The 25445-nt window shown below is 46.8% G+C and overlaps 1 protein-coding gene across 3 annotated transcripts in view; it reads left to right on the forward strand.

Moving 5' to 3' along the window:
• Positions 1-25445, forward strand: part of Disc1 (DISC1 scaffold protein) — a 209802-nt gene that overhangs the window by 40698 nt on the left and 143659 nt on the right. For 2 of the 3 annotated variants that reach the window (XM_042277873.2, XM_076572336.1), the window contains exon 4: positions 23739-23886. In XM_042277873.2, the coding sequence (XP_042133807.2) occupies positions 23739-23886 (148 nt within the window). The remainder of the gene's footprint in view (positions 1-23738; positions 23887-25445) is intronic. The other variant, XM_076572337.1, reaches the window with a different exon arrangement.

Raw genomic sequence — 25445 nt, forward strand, 5'->3', positions numbered from 1 at the left:
TCCCTTTCTTCCTTTTGCCCATACATGTTAGAGAGCACTGGAAACAGACTTCTGAGTAACCTCAGCTGGCAGTTAACATCAGGAATAAGCAGAAGGCAGGGCAGGATAATTTGGCTTCTTACTTTCTATGTGGCAATAAGAAGCTCATTGTACGTGATTTGATTTCTTTCAAGATGCAAAAATAAAATTGTGAATGAGGTAAAGCACGCTATATTGTAGAGCATGCAAATTACAGTGAAGTATTTGAAGTTTGAATATTCTAAACATCTTAGTGAATGGGTTTTTCTTCTCTACAGGGTGGATTTCAGGATCTTGTTTTTCTTGTTAATTTTCTGGTGCTTTGCTGGATGACATTGAATGACACTGAGGAAATAAAACTGTAACGTGTCTTGGGTTTAAGGAAGCCCCAACATTGATTATTGTCCTAGTTAGTTTTAATTTTTAATTGTCAACTTGACACAGCCTAGACTCATCTGACAGGAGAGCTTCAATTGAAGAATTGCCTACATCAAACTAGCCTGTGAGTATTATTGTATTTGGGGAATTATCTTGATTAAATGTCTTGTTAAATGATGCTAGAAGATCCATCCCGCTGTGGGTGGCATCATTCCCTAGGCAGGTGGTCTTGGGCTGTATAATAAAGCTAGCTGAGCATGACCTGTGTGAGCCGGCTAGCAAACAGCATTCTCCCATGGTTTCTGTCTTGGGTTCTCGCTTGAGTTACTGCTTTGGCATTCCTCCACAAAGAACATGTGATCCGAAAGTATAAGCCAAATAAACCCCTTCCTCCCTAAGTTGATTTTGGTTAGAATGTTTATTACAGCAACAGACAGAAACTAAAAAAAAAATATCCTGTCTTTGTTTGAGATGGCATCTCACTGCGTAGCCCAGGCTGGTCTTGAACTCCTGACCCTTTTGTCTCAGCCTATGTAAAATAGCTAGGATTATGGGTGTAGTACCATACCCAGGCTTGATTATCTTGGTTTTGAAGCTAGGGGGAAAAGATAGAAAGGGACGGAATGGAAGTGGGACCCGGATGGAAACAACATTGGAGAAGAGGTGGAAGTGTTCTGGCCTGGGACTTGGCACTCTCCGTGGGCCTCTGCTGTTCTGTGAACTCTGCCCTTGTAGGCAGAGGGGATAATGAGCCATCCCCAGAGAACTGTGTCACCCTTCCCTTTAGAACTGTCACAAACATGGTGGCCATCTCCTCTTAAGAAGGTGGTGCCCCACCGCTTGGCCTTTGCCTTGCTCTGTGCCGTGGATTGCTGGGCGACTTTTTGTTTGTGTGAACTGTCCAGGCATTTATTTCAGTCTTGCATCTATCTAGCGAAATGTGTGGCACTTCTGGTGCCAGCCTGCTGTCAGTGGTGGAGCTTCCTGGGTGTCAGTGGCCGTTTCCTCCAGACCTACCTCGGTCTGACGCTTGATTTCTGCTGCACTGTCTCCCAAGGCTTTGGTGTGGGGGTGTGGTTGCTCTAAAGGCCCTGTCTGTGATTGTTGGCTTAATTGTCAACTTGAAAAAAAAAAAATCTAGGATCACCTGGGAGACGGGCCTCTGAGCATGCTCATGGGGGTTATCGTGATTGCCTTAGTTGAGGTGGGACTCCAAACACAAGTTTTGGCCCACTAGCCTGCCTTTCCTCTTGGCAAAATGAGATGGCCAGCTGCCTGGGAGAAGGGCACACGGTAACAGTGTGAGCAGGGGAGGTGGGCTTGGCCCCAGGGGCTGCTGGGTCACACTGTGTCAGGGCTGCTCATCACACTGAGCCTGGAGACCCCCAGCCATAGGCACCCATGCAGAACAGAAAGGGCTCCTTATGTATATTGCCACATACTCCACTCAGACACTGAGACTGGTACTGCTCAGGGTCCACTTCCTGCGACTGAAGACGTCAGAGAACTTCCAAATCATTATTTGCCAAAAAGAGTTGCTGGTGTTGTCATTGTTTGCCCTAAGTAACTTTTTTTAAAAAAAAGCCTCTGGGGTCCACTTCCCAAGGACAGTGTGTTAGTTATGTTCCTGTTGTTTTAATAAAAATACTCTGACAAGAGCAACTTAACGAAGAAAGGCTTTGTGGCTCAGTGCTAGGTTACAGTCTATCACGGCGGGAAGCCACAGCAGCAGGAGCTTGAGAGAGCTGACCACCTTGCATGTACAGTCAGGAAGCAGAGAGCGGTGGTCGCTGGTGACTGAGCAGCTCCCTTTCTCCATTTATACTGTCCAGGATCTAGCCAGGGAACAGCACCACCAGAATATCCAACCCAAGACCCAAGGCCATGTTTGCATCCACCATCCCTTTGTGGCTCCCTATCTTTGCTTCATCCCAGCCCAGTTTCATGTGCTCAGTTCCTACTGTAGTAAGGAGGACCGGGGCTTGCCTGACTCCCCTTTTTGCTGGACTGTGAGTTGAGACAGCGTGTAGGTCTGTGTGTCTTTCCCACCAGTGTCTTTCTTTTCTGTCCTTTGATCTCAGCATTATCTGGGTGTACTAGTTCATGGGTCTCTCCATGGATCCCTGGCTTCTATCTCACCTCTCTCAGTTCCTCTTATATGTTGAACCCCACCTTAAAGTTTTTTCCTCTTTCTGTCTTAGTCGGTGTTACTATTGCTGTGATGAAACATGACTAAAACACCAAGTTGGGGAGGAAAGGGTTTACTTGCTTACACTTTCACATCACAGTCCCATCTCTGAAGGAAGTCGGGACAGGAACTCAAGCAGGGCAGGAAACGGGCAGAAACTTGGAGGCAGGAACTGATGCAGAGGCATGGAGGGGTTCTGCTTACTGTCTTGCTTCTCATGGCTTAGTCTACTCTCTTATAGAACCCAGTTCCACCAGCCCTGGGATGGCATCACCCATAATGGGCTGGTCCCTGCCCCATTAATCATTAATTAAGAAAATGCCCAAAGATGGATCTTATGGAGGGATTTTCTCTTAATTGAGGTTCCTTCCTTTTAGGTGACTCTAGCTTGTGTCAAGTTGACATAAAACTAAGACACTTCCTACCTCCCCTGATCACACCGTTACTAAGAGAGGTGTTAGCCAGAACACTTCCCACCTCCCCTGATCACACTGTTACTAGGACAGGTGTTAGCCAGGACACTTCCCACCTCCCCTGATCACACTGTTACTAGGACAGGTGTTGGCCAGGACACTTCCCACCTCCCCTGATCACACTGTTACTAGAACAGGTGTTGGCCAGGACACTTCCCACCTCCCCTGATCACACTGTTACTAGGACAGGTGTTGGCCAGGACACTTCCCACCTCCCCTGATCACACTGTTACTAGAACAGGTGTTGGCCAGGACACTTCCCACCTCCCCTGATCACACTGTTACTAGGACAGGTGTTAAAGTAGGCCAGACAACCCTCGCCCTGTCCTAACTATATTTTCTAAATCCTAACTTGATTTCTGCCTGGCCCCCCAGTTGCTCTAGAGGGCAGTGGGTCCTGACCCATACCACATCCCTGTGAACACCTACCATCCCTTCTTTGTCCTAGGTCCGAGGAGACCCTCCTGCCCTGGGGTCAATGTCGGCATGTTTGTGTGTCCTCCTATGTATTATACTTGAATACAGCTGTTGGCTCTCCCCTTGGCTGAGCTTCTTGGGGAGAAGAGAGACCCTATTTATATTTCTTTTTATTATTTTATTTTATTTTGGTTTTTTGAGACAGGGTTTCTCTGTGTAGCTTTGTGCCTTTTCCTGGAACTTACTTGGTAGCCCAGGCTGGCCTTGAACTCACAGAGATCCACCTGGCTCTGCCTCCCGAGTGCTGGGATTAAAGGTGTGTGCCACCACTGCCTGGCCTTTCTTTTTATTTTTTAAAGACAAAATAATATAACAAATGCAAATTATGTTAGTTATGTAGTTTTTAACTACATGGAATTGCCTTGTTAAATCCCCACATTAGAATACAACTTATTACAAATAGTAATTACTGTCTTTATCGTTATGAGACAGGGTCTCATATAGGGTAGGCTGGCCTCAACTCTCTATGTAGTAAAGGATAACATTGGATTTCTGAGATTCTTGCCTTTATCTCCTGAATGCTGAGATTTATAGTTGTGTATTACCGCGCTCAGTTTGTGTGGTGCCGAGGGGATCAAACCCAGAGCTTCATGCATTCTAGATAATTGCTCTAGCAACTGAGCCATAGACCCAGCTCCAATTATTGTCATTTTTATGGTTATTAATAGCAGATAATTATATGAGCAGTATAATCATAGATTTCAGTACCTTCAGGTCAATCTAGTTAAAAATCTGACAACAAAATCAGGTTCTGCCATCACAGCAGGCTGGATGAACTAGTACAGATTTTTTCAAGCTCCTTACGCTTTATTGTCTCACCTGTCAACAGGGCAACAGGGTCATTTGGAGAATTAGCTCATGCTATAACTCGGCTTGCATGTGGTACCTAGTGTGATGATGGTGTGGTGCTTTGAGTAAGAACGGCCCCCATAGGCTTGTAGATTTGAATGTTTGTTCATCAGGGAGTGGCACTAATTGAGAGGGATTAGGAGGTGTGGCCTTGTTGGAGGAAGTGTGTCACTGAGGGTGGGCTTTGGGGTTTCCAAAGCTCAAGCCAGGCCCAGTGTTCCTCTCTTCCTGCTTCCTGCTGATCCAGATGTAGAACTCTCAGCTCCGTCTCCAGCACCATGTCTGCCTGCACCCTGCCATGCTTCCCACCATGACGATAATGGACTAAACCTCTGAACTGTAAGCCAGCCCCAATGAAACGTTTCCCTTTGTAAGAGTTGTGTGGTCATGGTGTCTCTTCACAGCAACAGAACAGTGACGAAGACAGAGGGCTTACCTCCCTTGTCACCCTGACTGGACTTAGAATCACCGTGGAGATACACTTTTGGGAATCTTTCTGGAAAGATTTAACTCCCTGGGAGGAAAGACTACCCAGAATGTTGGTGGCACCATCCTATGGACTTGGGTCCTGGACTAAACAAAAGGAAGCAAGTGAGTGGAGTGCTAACATTCCCCCCTCCCGGCTTCCTGATGGTGGAGGTGATGTGACCAGCCTCCTCACACTCCGGCTGGGGTGCCTTCCCTCCATGATACATTGTATCCCCTTGTATAAAGCAGAATAAGCTCTTCCTTCCTTACATTGTTTTTATTACCACCACAAGAAAAATAACAAATAACCGAGTAAGTTTTAGCCACAAGCACACACCTAGAAGAATCCTTAGGTATTAAGAGTCTGTGAAGAGGGTCTTCAGCTCCCAGCTTTGTTTTTCTGTTCAGTTTTGTTTGTATTCAACTTCCTGCTTCAAATAAACTGTGAGTGCCTGGCTCAATGTTAGGGAGCATGACGAGAAGCCAGGATGCCTGTATGAAGGGAACGCCTCGTATGTCACAGTAGACAACGTTATTTTCTGTCACGGCAATGGATTGGGTGGAATGACCTTTCGAAGCCGATGACAGTGACGGGGTGGAAGGGACAGTTTTCCACCTGACCTTTATCCAGGGTGCCAGCTTGTGCCGTAATTTGGGATCAGTTGTTATTGACAGGCTTGACAGAGCACGGGCTTGATGGGAGCTTGCTGGAGGGAGATGGGCACCAGGCGCCACTGTCAGCCTCCAAGTGAAGGAAGCCCTTCCATGTGCCCAAGGGTGGCTTGAAATGATGGCTTCCCCGACTCACTGGCAGCGCATTTAGCGTAAATTAGTTCCTCGGGGAGTTTGTTTTGAAGTGAGATGTGCTCATAATGAGTTGTAATTGTCAGATGCTCGGCTCTCTGGTGTCACCCCCACTCGCATTGGCTTATCACCCCGTCTGTCAGCTCTCGCCTTCCTTCCCAGCGTCATGGTGGGATGTTTTCTTCCCTTCTTTCATATCACTGTATTTTTCCTTTCTCTGATGTTTGATTGCTTCCTGTAGTTTCCGCCACAGGGGGATTCCCTGAGAGTTCCATGGGAGGGCTCAAGAGTGAATTTTGCTTATCTTTTTGGACTGCTTCAGGGAAGAATTGGTACTGGGCATGGTTGTGGGAAGGGGTAGCCAGTGGGCTTCATGGAAGAAACTCCTCTTCTGAAACTAGCCCATAGATCACCACAGGGGATTCTCTTTAGCTCTTCAGGGAGCCTGTGCAGGGGGGGGGGGGCAAACAGTTGGTTCCAGTCATGGCAGCTGTGGCCCTGCTCCCAGCTTTCTTCGCAAGCCAGATCTGTCATGATGGACAGACCACATCTCCTGTCCAGAGTGCAGTAGCTCCTGCTCCCATTTCCTCCTGGGCCACGTGAGAAGCCGAGGAACGAGCGGCTTGGATACCATGCTGACAGAAAGGGGCTTGTCACAGGGTTTGGTTTGGATAAATGTTTCTGCAGGTGCATCTTCCCAAGTCTGCAGATCGGGGAGATCAAGGGCACTGACGCCTTCACAATGGGAGTCCATTTATGCAAAGGGTGAGTGAAGGTGTGACTCTTTTATCACATGGGCTCAGGGAAGCATCCAAAGCCAGGCCTGGGGAGCCAGTTATGTGTGCAGCTGGCGGTCCTGAGAGAATCCATCTCACAAATTCCCAGGGCGTTTGGCTCCACTGCCAAACAAAAACAAAACAAGGAGGACAACGAATGTGTGAAAAGTCCTACCGAGGCACCAAATGCCCTGGGAAGGTCCAACTCTGCAGAGAGAGGGAAGGCTTGCCCAGCTGTGGCTCGTGCTTCGTGGAAGCGTGACTTCATGGAGTCCAGACACAGTCTACTGGCTGAAGCCTACCTGGGAGAACCACATGTTCCCTGCCTGGTTACTGGACCCAGAGACCGATTTTTCTGGTCTTCAAACAGGGGTGCCCCTGGTGAGCTCGGGAAAGTCTTGTTCTAAGGAAACCCTCAAAACTGCCTCCCAGTCAGCCAGGCCAAAGGTACTCTTTTTGCACATTCCTCTTAGAGGCATTTATGTTCTTCCTGAAGGCGGGGACCAGTTTCTCTGGATTCACTGTGGGACTCTCAACCCCTGAACAACACTCCTGTTAACATAACGTAAGCAGGGCAGGATGACCGGAGCCCGCCTAGAGCCATGTTCCTTCTTTAGACACAGTGGGAAGAAGAGGACTGTGGCGGAAGAGTGGGCTGCTGAGGGATTCGAACTGTCCTCCGCAGGCTCGTGTGTCTGCTGGGAACTGAACTGGAGGCCTCCGGAAGAGCAGCTAGTGCTCTTAACCATGGAGCCTTCTCTCTAGTCCCTACATTTTTTGTAAGGAAGGAAAAAAACCCACGAAAAGTTAATAGCGAGCTAAACATGGTGGTGCCCACCTGTCCTCTTAGCTACCTTTCTGGTTGCTGTGACCGAATCCCTGACATAAGCATCTTAAGCGAGAATGGGTTTGTTTTGGCTCAGAGGTCAAGAGTAGAGTCCATCACAATGGGGAAGGCATGGCAGCAGGTGCCTGAGGGAGCCGCGCTCACATTACGTCTGCCCTCGGGAAGCAGAGAGAGATGGATGGTGGGGCTCAGCTTTCTTTCTTCTCTTTATCTGTCAGTTAGTTAGTGTGAGTGTTTCTACCTCAGTTAATCTAATCTAGACAATCCCTTACGGCATGCCCAGAGGCTTGTCTCTGAGGCGATCCCGGATCCTGTCAAACTACCAATCATTTCTAACCATCACATTTATAATTCCAGCTCTTAGGAGTGGAGGCAGGAGAATGGCTCAGTGTTCAATAATAGTCTGGGTTCCACAGTGAGACTCTGTCTCAAAACATCAAAAGGAATGGGAATGGAAAAGCATGGGATTCATGTTGGCTGCGAGGACTGTACTCTGGGAACCTCAGGACCATAACTAAGTCCCCATCCCCTTTGGTGACAAGACACGCTCACTGTAAGCATTGGATAGGTGGTAGCTCACTTGCAGACCCTGGTCTGTAGACTGCCAACAGCCTTCCCACTTCCTGCCCTGTTTCAGTGAGGCTGGACTCACTGGCCATGGCTGACTCTCCTCACAAAACCCGTATCTACACGCGAGCCATTACTTCTGCACGGCCCCATGCAGCATCTATTAAAACAGACCCCTCTGATGGTCCCAAACATTCCAAAACATTGACTTCATTCTGTGACGTGGCTTGTTCTGGTGATTTTGCCCCACCGATTGGATTGCGGTGCCTCTAGGCACTGTCCTTCACATAATCAGATCTCTCTTGCCTGTCATCCTCGGCAGGTGATTTCTGTGGCCGCAGGAGTCCTGCCTTCATCCTGCCCTCCCTTCTTCTTCCCTTTTACGTGTCTGCTCACCCGAAGAACTTCCAGTGCATGATTATGACAAGTTTGCTGTACCTGGTGCCCATGTCCGAACAATGGACTCTTCAGGGGTTACTGGGTCTTACCGCCTGTATCAGTGACCTCCAGGAAGAAGGACACATACACAGAACAAATCACCACTGACTTTGTGCTCGTTTTCTTCTTGTTATTTTAAGCAACTCACTTGTTAGTGGCTTAGACCAGCATTCTGGGAAATGTTGCTCTGCCCCTCCACCCGACTCTGCCTTCTCAGATAGCACACTGTTGACAGGGTGAAAATGGTCACCAGCTAAGGCAAGGATGCACTTAGGCCTTTTCTTAGAGCCTGCCTGTAAGATTGGGGCTCCAGAGGAGCTGAGTGGGAGAAGTGCTTAAGGTCTCAGCCTCCAGTAAGAAAGCAGGGATGCTGATCTATGCTGTCTAGCCTGGCTCCCGGATACTCCCACAGTGACACTCAGTCTGTCTCCCTGGGCCCATGTGAGCTCCAGGCTCCATGGACACCTCTCTTTGTGGAAACTTAGGAGACAGGGAAGGGCTGTAGCCTCTCACATGGAAGAAAAGACAATGTCCTTTAGGAGTGGTCAACACAGGAGGAAAGTTCTCTCCACTGATGGCATCACTCCAAACACACCCAGCATACTGCTCAGCAGGTGGCACCATGGGCTCACGAGCGTCTCTGCTGCTCTGCTCTGACTCAGAGTGTTTTTAGAATATTCCACTAGACTTGCATGATACCGCATGCATTTCTTCATTGCATGCACACATATGCTTGTGTGGGGTGCACATATGGGTGCAGGTGTGTGCATGCATGCTGTGCATGTATGGTGGTCAGAGGACAGTTGTCAGTCCTCAGGCTCCTAACACTTGGTTGTTTGAGACAGGTCTCTCCCTGGCCTGCCAGCTCTCAGGAGTTTGTCTGTCTCTGCCTTCCATCTCATTATCACTAGGATTGCAGGTGTGTTACATTGCACCAGCTTTTTATGTAGAATCCGGGGGCCTGAACTCAGGTCTCCATGCATGCAATGTAAGCAATTTACCAATGAATCCATCTCCCCAGCCTATATTTTTTTCTAGTTTTTGGTAGATATGCATCATCACTGACGCTGTACCCTGCCCTGCAAAAAGCTGGCGTGTAACTATGGGATTATCATAGAAAAGAGCACTTATATTTGATAGAATTAAACCAGGAGCAGGGCTGCCCTGATGATGCACTTGAAACTTGATACTTAGCAACATAATTGTATTCCTGAAACTCTAGCTCATGCAAGCCTTCTACCACTTGTTTCTGGCTCTCTGAGAGATAATCAAACAGTTGAGCGTAGCAAACGATTACCAGTGAGGAAGCGTGGCCTTCCCATCCCACCCAGTCCTCAGCATGCTCGTTTTCCTTGCTCCATGGACACCTGTGCCTTTTGCCTTAGTTTTGTAGTGCGTACCTGTCAACACCTCCTAGTTTCTGTTACTGACGTTGTGCTAATGTGTATGATGGAATTTAGTTGTCCATGTGTCCCACTGTTCCTTTAAGGGCTTGTTGACTTCCAGGTGGCTCAGAGCCTAGGTGCCAGCGGAAACCTGTGCTGCTTACGTGGACTGAGGCGGACTGAAAGAGCTGGGGAGCGACAGGAGGGAGCATACACTTTATGCACGAGAAATAAAAGCACTGGGCAAAGTCAGCCAACAATTCCTCCCTATGTGATGGTCCTCCAGGTGTTGGCCATGTTGAATGTGTGCCAAATGTCAGAGATGCCATTCTGTTAGGTGGGGTTTTTTTGTTTTGTTTTGTTTTTTTGTTGTTGTTATAACCACAAAACCCAACAGAAACAACTTAAGGGAGAAGGGATGAATTTTGGCTCATGGCTGGTTTAGTCCCATTTGCTTGGGCAGCGTCATGGCAATGGGAGCAGCGAGTGAGGTAGCAAGGAGCTAGGGAGAGGATACTCAGAAAGACTGTCCCCTGTGGACTACTTCCTCTAGCTAGGTCCCACCTCCCCAAATTCCCAAAACCCCCAGAATAGTGCCACCACCCGGGAATCAACTGTGTAAGACATGAGCCTGCAATGGATATTTCCTATTCAAATCCATGATGGCTGTTCTTGGTTGTCAACTTGACTACATCTGAATTAACTAAAACCCCAAAATGGAGGGCACACACGTGAGTGTGCTTAATTAAACATTTTGCTTAATTTGAAATAGGAAGATCTATTTCTAATCTGGATCTTTAAGGTAGGAAGACACACCTTTAATCCAGATTGTTTGAGCTGAGAAAACCTACCTTTAATCTGGGCTGTACTTTCTGCTGGAAGCCTATATAAGGGCATGGGAGAAGGACACTTTTGCTCTTTGCCTGCTCGCTCTCGCCTTGCTTGCAAGTCTCTATTCCTTCACTGGCATCAGAGCCTACTTCTTGGGATTCTAGCACGTACTAAAGACAAGCTGAGACATTTAGCCTCTAGATTAACAAGCCAGTAAACAGCACCCCTCCATGGCCTCTGTATCAGTTTCTGCCTCCAGGTTTCTACCCTGTTTGAGTTCCTGTCCTGGCTTCCTTCAGGATGGACAGTGATATGAAAGTGTAAGCCTTTCCTTCCCAACTTGCTCTTGGCTGTGATATTTCATCACAGCAGTAGTAACCCTAAGAGATCTATGCCTCCCGAGTGCTAGGATTAAAGGTGTGTGCCACCACTGCCTGGCCTCTATCTTTAATCTAGTGGCTTGTTTTGTCCTCTGATCTTCAGGCAAATTTTATTAGTATTCACAATATATCACCACAATAACTCTTACACCTGTGGTTTTTAAAAGTGTTTGTAGGCATTTGGGGGCCATTGTTTCATAATAATTTGGTGGCACAAGATGAGATAGTGTAAATAGTCTCCTATGTAAGATGAATACACTGATCTTAGAGATGAGAAATCACCCAGGGGTTGTGAGGTCAACTGGCTGGATCTAGGACTCAGCTCTGGGTCTCTTAGTCTAGGAGAAAAAAATCACTTTTATATTTTGTTTTCTTCTCACACTAGAAGACTCTTTGCAGAGGCAGAGAAACACATACTCTCCTTTGCATCGTTTACTGGCTCTTCGGTCCGAGGTCCTGGAAGCACCCACTGGCTGTTCCTCTCAGTGTATGCAGTGCTAACGCCTAGCCAGAGTCCTGGCTGCTGTCTGTCTTCACAGTTCAGGAGTCTCTTGGCTCTGTTCTTTGGATGACACATGAGCCCTGGGCCTGATGGCCATGGACCATGTCTTCTTGCCCTATGGGGCCAATTGGAAGAATTCAGGGGGTTCTAGAAAGCACCTTCGGAGTCTCTTGCAGCTACTTTCTCTTGCTCTGGCATTTCCCCTCTAAAAACAGTCCCATAAACTCAGTTTCATTTCCCCAATTGGCATGGCATTCTGTGGAGCTGGACAGGTAATTTCTTGACTAGTCCTGCAGGGACATCTGTACCCTTTGGCTTCTTCTGGCTGTTTACAGGGGTATTACTTAGAGCCAGCTCTTGGGAAGGCTCACATGGAGAATCATGGCCCTTTCTCAGTCTTTCTTACCATTGGCTGCTGTCCTGTGATTTCTACTAACATCACTTGGGCACTGAAAGTCACCATTTTACTTGCTTTGCTGTGCTTCAGCACAAAGAAAGCAGCTCCATTCTGTGTTATTTCTAGAAAATAATATTCTAGCATGGCATCTTCCTTCTGATTACATTTCATCCTAATTGAAGAATCTCAGGCTATCAAAATCATTTACTCCTCTAAAGTTTTTTTTTTTTTTGACCATGCTGCTGTACCTTACATTACTTTATACTATTCAAAGAATTTAAACTATTCATGCTGCCACACCATTGGACTGTCAGCACAGAGCAGAACATGGTATGTTTCATTTTCCATCCCAGGAAGGGATAGCCATACCAGTGTGGCTCACATTGTATTTTAAAAACAATGATAATGGTGGTTGCTCACTAGTGCACCCTAACATCTTGAATTGGGCGAGAGAGGAATATGCTAAAAAGCTGCTCTCCAGAAGGTGATGGAGTCTGAAGAGATTACAGGTTGCAAGGACCAGCCATTAAGAGGGTGAATGAGCCTGTGGTTTTCAAGCTCTGGTGAGCAGATGTGTCCAGCTAATTTCTTAGGAAAACACCAGCAGAGCAGATTGCTCATGAAAAGTCTATTCATAGGAACTAATTGGATGCCATGCTCAGTTTAATAGGAAAAACAGTGCAACCAAAACCCATGGAGGGAAATGATGAAGAGGCCTTTGGCTTATTCCAAAAATAACCTTAGGGCCAAGAGAGTCTGCTGCTGTCAGTCTGTGAGGTGGCCCCAAATCTGCAGTGTTCGTGGAAGGAAGTAGAGTTCATGAAGCAGAAGCCAGAAAAGTGACACTTGAGCTTTCTACAGCATCATTACACAGAGTCACTGTGAATGCAGAAAGGGCCCAAGAGATACTGGCTGGGCGTGAGCTCATAGCGTGGTTGGGGTTCCTGTGGCTGGAAGGTTGAGAGGTGGCTCTATTAGTCATTGTGCTGTGAAGAACTGTTCTTTTAATAGTTTTCATTCTTGGGGTGCACCTGGTAGGTGTCTAGATTCAGTGTATGGGATAGGGAACCTGCTGCTCCATGGGGAGGGGCAGGAAGCTGTTAGAGTTTGAATGCATTAGTTGCTGCTCTCCTTGCTGTGACCAAATACCTGATGGAGTGACTTAAGGCAGGAGGGGTTTGTTGGTTCTTATCGTGGCAAAGAAGACACTGTGGTAGATGACTCCATGGCATCAGGAGTGTGTACTTCTGACTCTTCAACTCCGCACATGCTGAGGAACAGGAAACAGAGGGGGCCTACTCTCCAGTGACCCATTTCCTCCAGCTAGGCCCTGTGGTGATATATTGTGTACCCTAATAAACTTGCCTGAGGATCGGAGGACAGAGCCAGCCACTAGATTAGACATAGAGGTCAGGCAGTGGTGGCACACACCTTTAATCCCAGCACTTGAGATCTCATGCCTTTACTTGGAAAGCACACACGCCTTTAATCCCAGGAAGTAATATGGCAGGGCAGAGAAAGGTATTTAAGGCATAAAGAAACAGGAACTCACTCTCTTTGGGCTGAGGATTTCATAGAGGTGAAAACTAGTGGCTGGCTATTCTGCTTCTCTGATCTTTCAGCTTCCACCCTGATATCTGGCTCTGGTTTTTTTTTTTTTAATTAAAAGACCATCTAAGATTTGAACAACAAGGCCCCACATCCTAAAGGTTCAACAGCCTCCCAAAACTGTCACCAGCTGGAGGCCAAGTGTGATGATGTGGTACACTCTTCCATCCCATGAGGAACTTTGCATGTGCCGAGTTGTTCATCTGGCGTGAACCAGCATGCATTCTCTGTTGCTCAGAGTAGATCTGCATTCATGGGGTGCTGTGCCTGGAGATTGCTTAGTAGGTTAGTCATCATCTATAAATTTAGCACATCTTAGTGATAGCTGAGCATTTATCAAATCTCAATTAAAATGGGGAGTAGGTAATAAAGTTTATTTCGTGAAGGAAGATCTGTTATTACATTTTAGACAGGAGTTTCTTTTTCAGGTTGACATAGTTTGTTTTTGTTTGTATTTGAGACATGATCTCACCAAGTAGCCAAGCCTGACTTTAGAATACAGTAATCTTCCTGCCTTAGTATTGTGACTGCTGGGATTACATGTCTAAGCTACCATGCCAGGCTCCCATATTACATGTCTGTAAATGAATGTGTAGTTTTCCTATTATATTTTTTTCTGTAACTTAGAAAAGGAATCCAGCTCTTGGTCCTGGGCTTGTTTTGAATGCTCTCCATGGAAGTTTAAGGATTAGGGGGGACCCTCAGAAGAACGTTGTTGGAACTCAATTTTAAAACAATACCAAACTCACAAACTTGCTTTTATCACCATGTCAAGGTTATACTACTTTTGTACACCTAGAGAGCTATGATGTTCACAGAAGTTTTGTTCATTAAAAGAGTTTTCTAAGAGTTTCTACTTTTATAACATGGTGGTGCCACCAGAAGACGCAGTCCATTTGGTTTTCCCACAAACCACTTTCTTAGGGCTACCTGCTGAATGTGGCACAATTTCACTGAGCTGACTTACAAAGGCTCTAAGCATTTCAAGGCTGAGGCAGGAAAATCATGAGTTATAGGCTAGCCTTGGCTACATAGTGAGACCCTGTCCTAAAACTTACCAACTGACCAACATCATAATTAACAATAAGCAATAACAACAAAGGAAAGTGTCTTTAGACTAAATTTCATACTTCCCACCTACTTCATGGCAATGGCCGTAGTTCCATTGATGGTATGCTTCCATGACCTAGGACAAGACTAGTCACCTCATATTTCTAGGCAGGTCACATATCACTGTTGAAGAGCCTATGGCAAAGCAAGGTTCTGAGCAAGATCCAGTTAAGATCCAATCAAGATAGTATCCCGCATCAAATGGCCTCTCTAGAACCAGGCTTTGGATTCAGAATTCTTTCATATGAATGCCTTGGTGCCTTGCTAAGCCATGGTGTCCCCTCTTGCCACTACAGTCACAAGGACTCTTTAGGGCATATGGACTTGAGGCTTCATGAGGAGGTGAACAGCATGTCTTTACAGGGAAATATGACAGCGTGAGCAGCCTTGACTGATGATGGTAACCGGCCATTGGAAAGCATCTGTGTACTTCTGGCTTTCCAAAGGTCACATCTGTTTTCTCACGACCCACCTCTGGTATTTAGAGAGTACATAAATATAACAACGCCCAACTTTGGGCTCTTGTGTAGAGATGTCTTTGTTAGTAATGCTCCACGAGTCCCTCCTGACTTGCTTCATTGTGTTGGCAGATGACATTTTGTCTTTTGGGTTCTCTACATTATAATGTTGGAAAGTATCCCAAGGATGTTCCCGTCTCTCTGGCAAGGCCCCTCCCCTTGTGTATATTACTAAGCACAGGCAGAAATGGAGACAGATGTAGGCAGCAGGTTTCATGCTTCTCCCCTAGAAATCAGTGGCGGTGCTGGGATTGATGGTCGCACGGGTCCAATGGTGGTGGTGACAGAGGGGTGGAGGAGGTGGCATGAGGGATGCTAATGGTAGCGATGATGACCATGGGTGGGAATGATGGTGACAGAAGTGGTTGATGAGGATGGTAGGGTCGATGGAGATGGAATAGCCGATAATGATGGTAGAGGTGGCGGTGGTGGAGGAGGTGGTGGTGACACAGTAGTGGTGTTGGTAGTGGTTATAGGAGGTGCTGGTGCTGGTGAGGTAGAGTTGAGGTGCAGGAATGACGATAATGGTGTCAATACTGAGGAGGTAGTGGATCCAGCTATCCCCTGCCGTTGGTCAGTTACCAGTGGGGATCCTCCACTCCAGACCTGAGCCTGACCCTGGACCACACATGCAGGTGACTGACTCTCCTAGCATCGGAATAAACATTCTTCAGAGAGAGCTTTTTGCGGTTTTGAAAACCCAAGGACTTAATAAACTCTAGCCAGAATGGAGGAGGCTGGCAAGTTACCTCCCTGGCTGCCTCCATGATTGGTATTTAGTGAAAGAACCTTATCTGTCTGTCTGTTTGCCTGTTTGTTTCAAGACAAGGTCTTTCTAGGTAGCTCTGGCTATCCTGGAACTCATTATGTAGACCAGGCTGGCCTCAAACAGAAGCTTCTCCTTTATTTGCTGTGTAGAGGTGAGGGGTGCTTCAGAGTGCCTCAGTGAAGCCTTCTTCCCGGAAGCTCACACCAGACTGATTTGTGTGTTTTCTGATGTATCTGTGAGGTGGCATTTGCACGGTGTGTTGATAATGGAGCCCCGGGTGGGTGGGTGGGTGGGGCTGGTTTATGACTCGGTAAATACCTAGAGGTCTCTTTACTATTACTCTTTTGGTCACTTACAATGTAATTTCTTTTGCATGATAATTTCTTTCCTTGGGAAGAACAGATGCTCCAAACCACACATTCTGCTGAAATATGTCAGAGCAAATCAATGACCATGCATCAAGAATGAGGAAACAGGCTTCCTGCTGAGTGGGCAAGCGTCACAGCTAAATGAGTGCTGGTGTTCCAGAGCTTCCTGTGCTCTCTGGAGGCCAGCTGCCCCTTCATACCTCGTCAAGATGATTTCCCAGGCCACTACTCCGTGCCATGAGCTTTGAAGAGTACATTTCCAGAAATCCCCCTCGTTGCTCACCAGAGGGATCTTTGACCCTCAGGAACCAGGCTTACCCTAAGCGGCTTAGCATTAAGAATTTGAAGAAACCAAATCTCCACATTTATGCAGAAATCAAAGACTAGTAGAAGGAGCCAGTGAGTTAATAACTTCCTGAAATAATAAGCAGCTTGGGATTTTACAGCTGATTTTGTAAGTGGAGAAATGGAGATAAAATCACTCATAATCATACTGACTGCTGAGCTCTTAATTCTGCTCGGGTTTAAAAAGACACACACAGTTGTAATCACAGAGTACAGAGACTGCAGATATATAATCTTGCATCCTGTTTTTATCCTGTAGTATTCAAATATTTCCACACCGCTTCTCTAATTGTTCTATCTCACAAGCGAGAGTACCAAGGGTGCCTCGCCATGCCCCTAGAATTGGATCCAAGGCTGGTTTTGCTTTAATGAGTTTGTTTGTTTGTTTTGGCTGTTCAGTACTTTCTGTGAGAAAAAGCAAAGAGGGTGGGAAATGAGCTGTTGGAATGGTGGGTATTGGCACTAAGCTTTGAGACTTGGAGTTCAAGACTTGACGTGGCCAAGGGGCTACCAGCCTCCCTAGAGAAAGATGGAGTGGTGAGGAGCAGAGCATAGAGGTGGGAAGATCTTGGGCTGAATTTTGAAACTCAAAGCTGTGCAGCTAATTAGGAGAATGCTTTAAATGTTCCTTAAGCTTCAGCCTTTCATTTGCAAAGTAGGACTCGCACACCTGCCTTGGGGTTACTTTAAGAGTTAACTGACTGTCACACGCCACACATGGCTCTGCTTATCACACAGTGGCTGTTTTTCTGTCTTGTTCAAACAGAGACTCAGATTTATGGATCTATGGAGTACTTATACAGTGCCTAATGTGTGCCTGGCCTGAGCTAGATGTCAGTAGGCAGGTAGTTATCGCTCAGCCTGGTAGATCTCACTGTCATGAGGGGTCTAGACACATGAGCAGGGAGATGGGACCCCTGTGTGATGGGGATGTAGGAACAGGGTGACTCCAAGGAAGTTTGTGGAAAAGCCTAGAGGCTGACATGTAAAATGACCAAGATTCAATTCCACCTTTGCTATAACACTCACTTTGACATGTTGGGCAAATCATTTAGAGTTCTGAAATCTGCTTTCTATATTTGTAATCCTACCCTGCAAGTTGTGGAGTTCAGAAATAATATACACACATCACTGTGCATGCATTAGATGCTCAGAAATGCTTAATGCATTTGACATCTACAGTGCCCTGATGGCGGCTGATCTTTATGAAAATGACCCCAACAAACTCCAATATTCTGAAATGTCAAAGATTGGCTCCATTGTGCTTGAGATGGTCGGAAATACATCTTATTACAGTCTAATCCTTGCAAACTGGCCATCTATGTGTGATATGTATGCTAATGAGAGTTAGAATATGCAGCTCTCAAGAAATTGCATTTCTTGACTATTATGTAAAAGGCAATGAAAAATGACTGGCGAAGATGTTGATGGCTGCAGCCGGAGAGGCCCCATAGGATGTAGACTGGTCACCAGTCTCTAAGAATATTGCTCATGCCATGTATGCTGTCATCCCAGGGGAGATGCGTAACAGGAATTCAATCTACTTAGCAAGATGTCTTTATGTAAAGTTTCTGCTTCATCAATACTTATTTACATATTCATTCTTTTATCTGTTGTCTTTCACTGGGTTTCCATAGTGCAGCTTTCGAAACAGGTACTCATTATTGATGGGCTGAGGGTAGCAGATGACCCTCATTAAACATTAATAAATTTATACAGATGGTAATTCATCTTTATTGTCAGTTTCACGGGGCCTAGAATCACCAAGGAGACAAACTTTCATGTGTTTCTATGAGGGCATTTCCAGAAAGGTCTACCTGAGGATGGAAGACCCACCTGCATTGTGGACAGCACCATTCCACGGGCTGGGGCTCTGGGCTTCATGAGACAGGAGAAAGCGAGCTGAGCACCAGCATTCGCCCCCTTCTGCTTCCTGACTGTGGATGCCATGTGACCAGCTCTCTCCAGTTCCCACCACCATTCCTCCCCCAAGTCAATGAACTAAAATAAACTCTTTTTTTAGGGGGAGGGTGTCATGTATTTTATCACAACAAAAGAAAATTAACTCAATACAATGCAGTGACACAAATTCTCTTGCTTCAAGGTAGAGTGAGGTGATAGCCGGCATCTCTGCCATGAAAACATCTGTGTAAAGCTTGTAATATGCCCGGGATAGATTTTGTCAATCAGAATGTAGTCTTTAATGCCTGATTTTGCTTACTGCTTGCTCACACCTTTTTTTTTTGATTAATTTTGAATTTGTTCATTTATTTTTGCTATTTACAAAGTGCGAACAATATTCTTTTGTCTTTATCATATCATTCCTGTTAAGTGACTTGCCAGCTGCATTTATTTGGCACCTGTACATGCAGCATATTCTTGATGCTGGCCCGGAGCTACCAGCTGAATTCACATTCAACGTATTGACAGGATGTTCAAACAACAGAGAGTTAAAAGGAAGAGAAACCAAGGTGTCTTCGTCAGTGTTCTGTTGCTGTGAGGAGACACCATGACCAAGGCAACTCTTACAAAAGAAAGCAGAATTAAGTGGGGCTTGCTTGTAGTCTCAGAGGTTTGGTCTATTATCAGCATGGCGGGAAGCATGTTGGCAGGCAGGCAGACATGGTGCTGGATAGGTAGTTGAGAGTTATATGTCCAGATCCACAGGCAGCAGGAAGAGAGAGACTCTGGGCCTGGCTTGAGCATTTGAAAGCCCAAAGCCCACCCTCAGTGACACATGTCCTCCAACAAGCCACACCTCCTAATCCCTGTCAAGGAGTACCATTCCTAATGACCAAACACTCAAATCTATGTATCTAATGGGGGCCATTTTTATTCAAACTACCACAAAAGGGAAACAAGCTCTGTTTGCTTAACCACTGGGCCAAATGGAGAGGAGGAAAGTAGTTGGGGGAGGGGGACTTCAGAAAGGCACAGCAGGATGCTGGCTAATCTATTTTAATGAAATTGACTTGTTTGGAAATCCCTCTGCATGTACAAGAAAGTCCCAGGTCGAGCTTGCATTTGTCCCTCATTCTGTGTCCCTGACAGGACCCACATGCCATTGTAAATTTTTTCCTGGCTACTTGATGACAAGCTATAGCCATGATGCCTCATTACCCTCCAGGACCAAGATGTATGTCCATAAACAAGGTTATGTCCCCAGGTCACGGAGCTGTAGCCTTCAAGTCATGAAGTCAACTTTGACATAGGTCTGATGTCCCTTAGGAAGAAATTGGGGTCCCTGGAGAAGAGGTTACTTCACAGATTTAGTTCCTCTCTCACTCCCAACCCCAGCGACTCTCCTCCCGCCCCAGCCCCCTACTCCCGTCTCCCTTTAGGAATACAATTGCCTGCAGCTATGGCCTTGGATGTTTGGAGGAGTGAAGACCTTGCATTGTATCTGAGGACCTGTAACTCAGGTCCATCTGAGGCTTCCACTTCCTTGAACCTATGCTGTGTGTTCTCTGCACAGTGTCTTGCCCTACTTTGGATGGCCACCATCCTCACTGACATGCTGTGGTTTTAGGCTTCCCTACCTCAAAGCTCTCATTTTCTTTTGGTAATGATACATCTTATAGGGGGATTACTTAACAATCTCTGGGAACTTGCTTACCACAAGCCTCCTCTTTGCTTCCTCTCACCAGGAAGCATTTTGTCAGCATGATGCCCAGGCCCCAATTTGCTACAAGGGGATGAACATGACCATTATTATTGTTTGTTCTGATTCTCAAGTTACTCTCTGATCTTTGAGTTTCTTTAGGGGTCTCTTGTGTTCTGTTGACACATCCTCAATCTTCCAGCACTTTCTAATGTTTTGGTAGAAGATGTGCTAGACTCATTTCATCCTGCTACTGCCTCAGCCCTGGGGCCAGCAACTTCCCCAGCAGCCCTGCTTCCTTCCAGAGGTTGACGTTTGCAAACCTGATGCGGGCCTAGTGTGCTCATTGCTCCTGGGCTGGTTTCTTCCAGCCTTCTGAGTGGAGCAAATAGAAGAGACCTGGAAATGTATGCTCATGTACATCTGTGGCTATCTCCACATCTGTGGCTATCTCCACATCTACTGTGAGTTTGCATATAAAAAAATGATCAACTCTTGGTAGGACTTCTTAATTGGACAGTGTGGTCAGTTCACACTGTGGTAAGCACAAAGCCAAAGTCAGCACAGCCAACATGGGAAAGATTCCTTACCTGTAGAGCGAAGGAGATCACAAAGCGACTTCCAAAGCAATGGTCTTCCCAAACAAAGCGTGGGGGTTTTGTTTAGCAGGGGAGTCTGTCCATATTCGTATGGGGAGGGTCACTCCTGAACATGCTCAGGTTAAGATCATAATTGAAAAAGAAAAGTCACAATGGGAATTGTGGCGCCCGCCTTTAACCCCAGCACTAGGAAGGCAGAGGGAGGTGGATCTCTTGTGAGTCTGAGGATAGTCTGTTCTATATAATGAGCTCCAGGACAGCCAGAGCTATGTGGGGAGACCCTGTCAATATATATATAAAGGCTCAAATCACATATGTGAAAGATTGACATGACAGACAGACAGACATGCCCCTGGGCATGCTTGGATTGCCCAATTTTAGCTGAAAATACAGGGAAGGCTACTTTGAAGAGGTCCGTTCACCCAGGAGTCTATCCCTGAGAGCTCTTGCTTTACCTGGTCACTAATTTTTCCACTGCCAGGACAGCACAAGTCCTTTCTACTCTTCTCTTCTCCTATAACTATGTAGCCCAGGCTAGCCTCACACTCACACAACCCTCCTTCCTCAGGCTCCCGGCAGCTGGGATTACAGGTGTACACTACTCTGCCCCACCGAAGATCAGTGTAGTGCTGGGATGTGTCAGGTGGTCCATTGCTCTTGATGCTCATGTGTGCGCCTGTGGGGACTGTAATGTCAGCACTATGCAGGAACGAAGTGGAGAGCTCTCAGGACCCTGGCGGGGCAGAAGAAATGGAAATGGAGGAAGCTGAGAGTGTCAACCCCATTAGGACAATAGGACGGGTCCTCAGTAAATCCCTGGTGTGGTTAGTCTCCTTTGTCTACTTGACTAGATTTTGAGTCACCAGGAGATGAGATTCTGGTGTGTCTATGAGGGCTTCTCCCCCCCCCCCCAGCGGTTTAACTAAGGCAGGAAGACTGACCATGGATGTGGGAGGTACCAAAACCCTGAGTGCAGGGATTTCGGCATGAATAAAAAGGGGAAAGAGGGTTCATCTGGCCCCTTGCCCTAACTGTGGGTACAGTGTGATCCCAAGCTCCTCCTTCCATTCTTCCCCGTCATGATACATTGTACCCTCCCTGTGAGCCCACATAGACCTTTTCTTCCTTTCGCTCCTTTTGACCAGCATTTTGTCACAGCAATGAGACAGTAATTAATTCTACTCTCTGTGCAGTATCTGGACGTCGCTTTCAGGTCATTTGGTGGATTTATGGAAAAGTCACTCCTGGATGGGGACTTTCTCCAGACACTTGCCCATTGATTGGCTGCCTTCCCTTCATCTGGGCATGTGTGCTGGCAGAGGAAGAGCATGGGAGAAGGGCTGTATCTGCTACATTGTGACTGGTGTTAACTTGACCTGGGAAGACAGACTTGGTTCACAAGGTTGAGCTTGCAGAAACTATTAATGTAGAATGAAGTCCATGGGAATGGTCTCTAAGGCCCTTGGGATGTGCAGGGGCATCTTGTGAACCTAGGAGGAGCCTCTAGAGTGTTCTTAGGATATCACAGGAAGAGATGCATGCACAGGACACTGGAACAGACTGAAGGGGAACATGGCCAGTGCTGACTGCCCGAGATCCTATCTTTCTGCAACAATATTTTATTAGTTTTTGAAAAAGGCTCTTGCTATGTATCCCAGGCTACTCTTGAACTCAAGATCCTCCTGCCTCAGCCTCCTAAGTGTGGTAAGCCACCACTCCTGGCTCAAAGATAACTTTATAGGAAGCTTTAAATTTTTCTAGGATTTGATTATGAACTAGAAGGGATTGCAATATCTGTAGCTTATTTTTAAAGTGTTTTTTATAGTGATTCATATTTATAACTTGTCTGAGGTGACCTGAGGTCATTAGAACAACTATAAGACCTACTATGTGACAGAGGGGTACAGTCAGCTCTGGCATGGGGACTATGAACATTGCCTCTGTGCCTTTAAGGCCTGTGATTGGCTACAACTTGATAAGCACTATTTATTTATTTATGTATTTGTTTATTTATTTTGGTTTTTGAGACAGGGTTTCTCTGTGTAGCCCTAGCTGTCCTGGAACTTGTTTTGTGGACCACGCTGAACTTGAGCTCAGATGTCATTCTGCCTCTGCCTCCTAAATGCTGGGATTAAAGGTGTGTGCCACCACTGCCTGGCTATTTATTCCTTTAAAATTGAAAATTTATGTTATTAAAAAATTGGCTTTGGGGCATTGATTTCTCAAAACTGTATCTATCCTATAGTGTTAGGGATGTAGCTCACTCAGTTGGTAGAATGCTTGTCTAGCATGCTTCAAGCCCTGGGTTCAGTCCCCAGCACTGAGTAAACTGGATATAGTGGCCAATGCCTCTAATTCTAGAACTTGGGAGATGGAGGCAGGATTGAAAGTTCACAGTCACTCTTAGGTGCATAGAGAGTTCCAAATTATCCTGGACTCTATGAGACCTCTTCTGAAAAACCAACCAACCAACCAACCAATAACCTGCTCTTTTCGAATCCTTCAAATTTGGCAGTTTTCTCCCAAATGATTACCATGATTAAAAGAAAAACAAAACAAAACTCAGCCGCCCTTCTGGGTGCGGGGCACAGTCATAACCACACCATGGAGCCTGGTAAACTACAGCCCCTGCCAGCTGGGCGACCAAAGCGATGGAAAGGTCTTGGAACCCTGCAGAAGAAATCAACAGGCTTGGAGAGCAGCCCTCAGCCTCGGCGGCTCAGAGGGAGCTGGCTGGGGCTAAGGAGAGACCTGGGTTGTAGATGGAGCCGGCTGGGGCTGAGAGACCTGGGTTGCAGATGGAGCCGGCTGGGGCTGAGGAGAGACCTGGGTTGCAGATGGAGCCAGCTGGGGCTGAGGAGAGACCTGGGTTGTAGATGGAGCTGGCTGGGGCTGAGGAGAGACCTGGGTTGCAAATGGAGCCGGCTGGGGCTGAGGAGAGACCTGGGTTGTAGATGGAGCCGGCTGGGGCTGAGGAGAGACCTGGGTTATGTCCCTGAGTTTCACAGTCTTTCTCCCTCTTTGACCTCTCTGGGTTTCCAGCAGAGACACTGAGACAGCGACTGGAAGACCTGGAACAGGAGAAAGGCCGTCTGCTCTGGGTTCTGCCTTCACGACAACCGCCTCTTGCCAGCTTCTTGGGCTACCTGGCAGCACAGACCCAGGTGGCCTTGCATGGAGCCACCCAAAGGTGAGTAGCTGTGGATGCCACCACAGTCTGCACTTGGCTCTCTTCTCTACTGTCCTCTCTCCATCCTGTTGTCACTGGCCATTCTCCTTGCTGCTTCTGGGGTCTTGCCTCTCTCCCTGTATCCTCACATTGACATCCCCACTTCTGCAGGGCCTGCACACTTCCGGTGTCTCAAACATAAGCACCAGACGTCATTTTGTACAAATCCCAGTCCTCTGAGGATTCCTCCCTAGCATTTGCCTCTCTGTAGAGTGATGACCCTGGGCTTCCTGTGGTCAATAATACATTTATTAACGTCATCTTTTTATCCTTAAAGAGGTACTGTGTTTTTATCCTTGCCTTGATTAAGCTTATTATGGATGATGGTTGGTTTGGGCTGTCAACTTGGCTGCATTAAGAGATGTCTTAGACCCGGTGAACCGCACTTATGGGGCCATGAGGGCAATTCCCAAGGTGAGTGACACCTGGGACAGTTATCAGGAGAAGAAAGAAGGCTGCTGAGGACAAGGCTGCATGCATGCTCATGCCTTCTCCGTCTCTCTGTGTGTATGGCCGCCGCTATTCAGCTCACATCAGACTCCAGCTTCTTTGGCCTTTGGACGATGTGGACTCAATGCTAACAGCTCTCCAGGGAGCATCCAGGCTTCCAGCTCTGGCTTGATTCTGCTGAGGTGTCCAGCTTTGTGGGCTGAGCAGCTCCTGTTCCTCTGTCTCTGCAGCATGCAGGCCGCCATGGTTGGATTAGCCAGCTTCTAGCATGTAAACCAATCTAATTCCTCTCTTATAGTACATGAATTCTGTTTTCTGTTTCTCTGGAAAACCTTGCCAAAACATTCTTTTAAAGTTTTTTATTTTATTTTTTTAACCTGTGTATCTGTGTATGAAGTGTATGTGTATATGTTTTTGCATGTGTGTGGGTGCATATGTGTGTGTGCATATGGAGGTACAAAGTTGACATCAAGTATCTTCTTTGATTTCTCTCTACTTTATTGAGGTGGGGGTCTTTTCGATGAACCTGGATCTCATTGATTCTGGTTAGTTTAGTCAGCCAGATTACCTGGGAGACCCCCTATCTTTGCCTTCTGAGTGCTGAGATTATGAGTGGGCCCCCAAGTCTGCCTGCTTTTGTGTGGGTTCTGGGATCTGAACTCTGATCCTCAGGCTTGTGCAGTAAGTCACCTCCCCAGACCCACTGTCTTGAAAGAGGAACTCCACTAATCTATTATCGCTCTCCTCCTCCTCCTCTTCCTCCCGGATGCCTTGTCTCATGACCTCTGCCTTCTGTTACCTCAGAAACACCTCAGATCCCCATTCTGTGACCCTCTAATTCACGGGGTGCTAGCTCTGCTCATCTGTCGTCTCTGTTTTTCCCACTCACCTTTCCAACCTCTATCCCAAACCTTCCTCCGCTCTCTACAGTTTCCATCTGGGTTATTGCAGCAGCCTCTTGCCTTGCTGGATTTTCTGACTCCACCTTTGACCCTCATCCACCTCCCACAAAGCAGTAAAGAGAAACCTCATGCTGGAATCAGGGGCCCCTGGGATTTCAGGGTGTACCT

Source organism: Peromyscus maniculatus, chromosome 5 (genome assembly GCF_049852395.1).
Source record: "Peromyscus maniculatus bairdii isolate BWxNUB_F1_BW_parent chromosome 5, HU_Pman_BW_mat_3.1, whole genome shotgun sequence".
Classification (NCBI taxonomy): domain Eukaryota; kingdom Metazoa; phylum Chordata; class Mammalia; order Rodentia; family Cricetidae; genus Peromyscus; species Peromyscus maniculatus.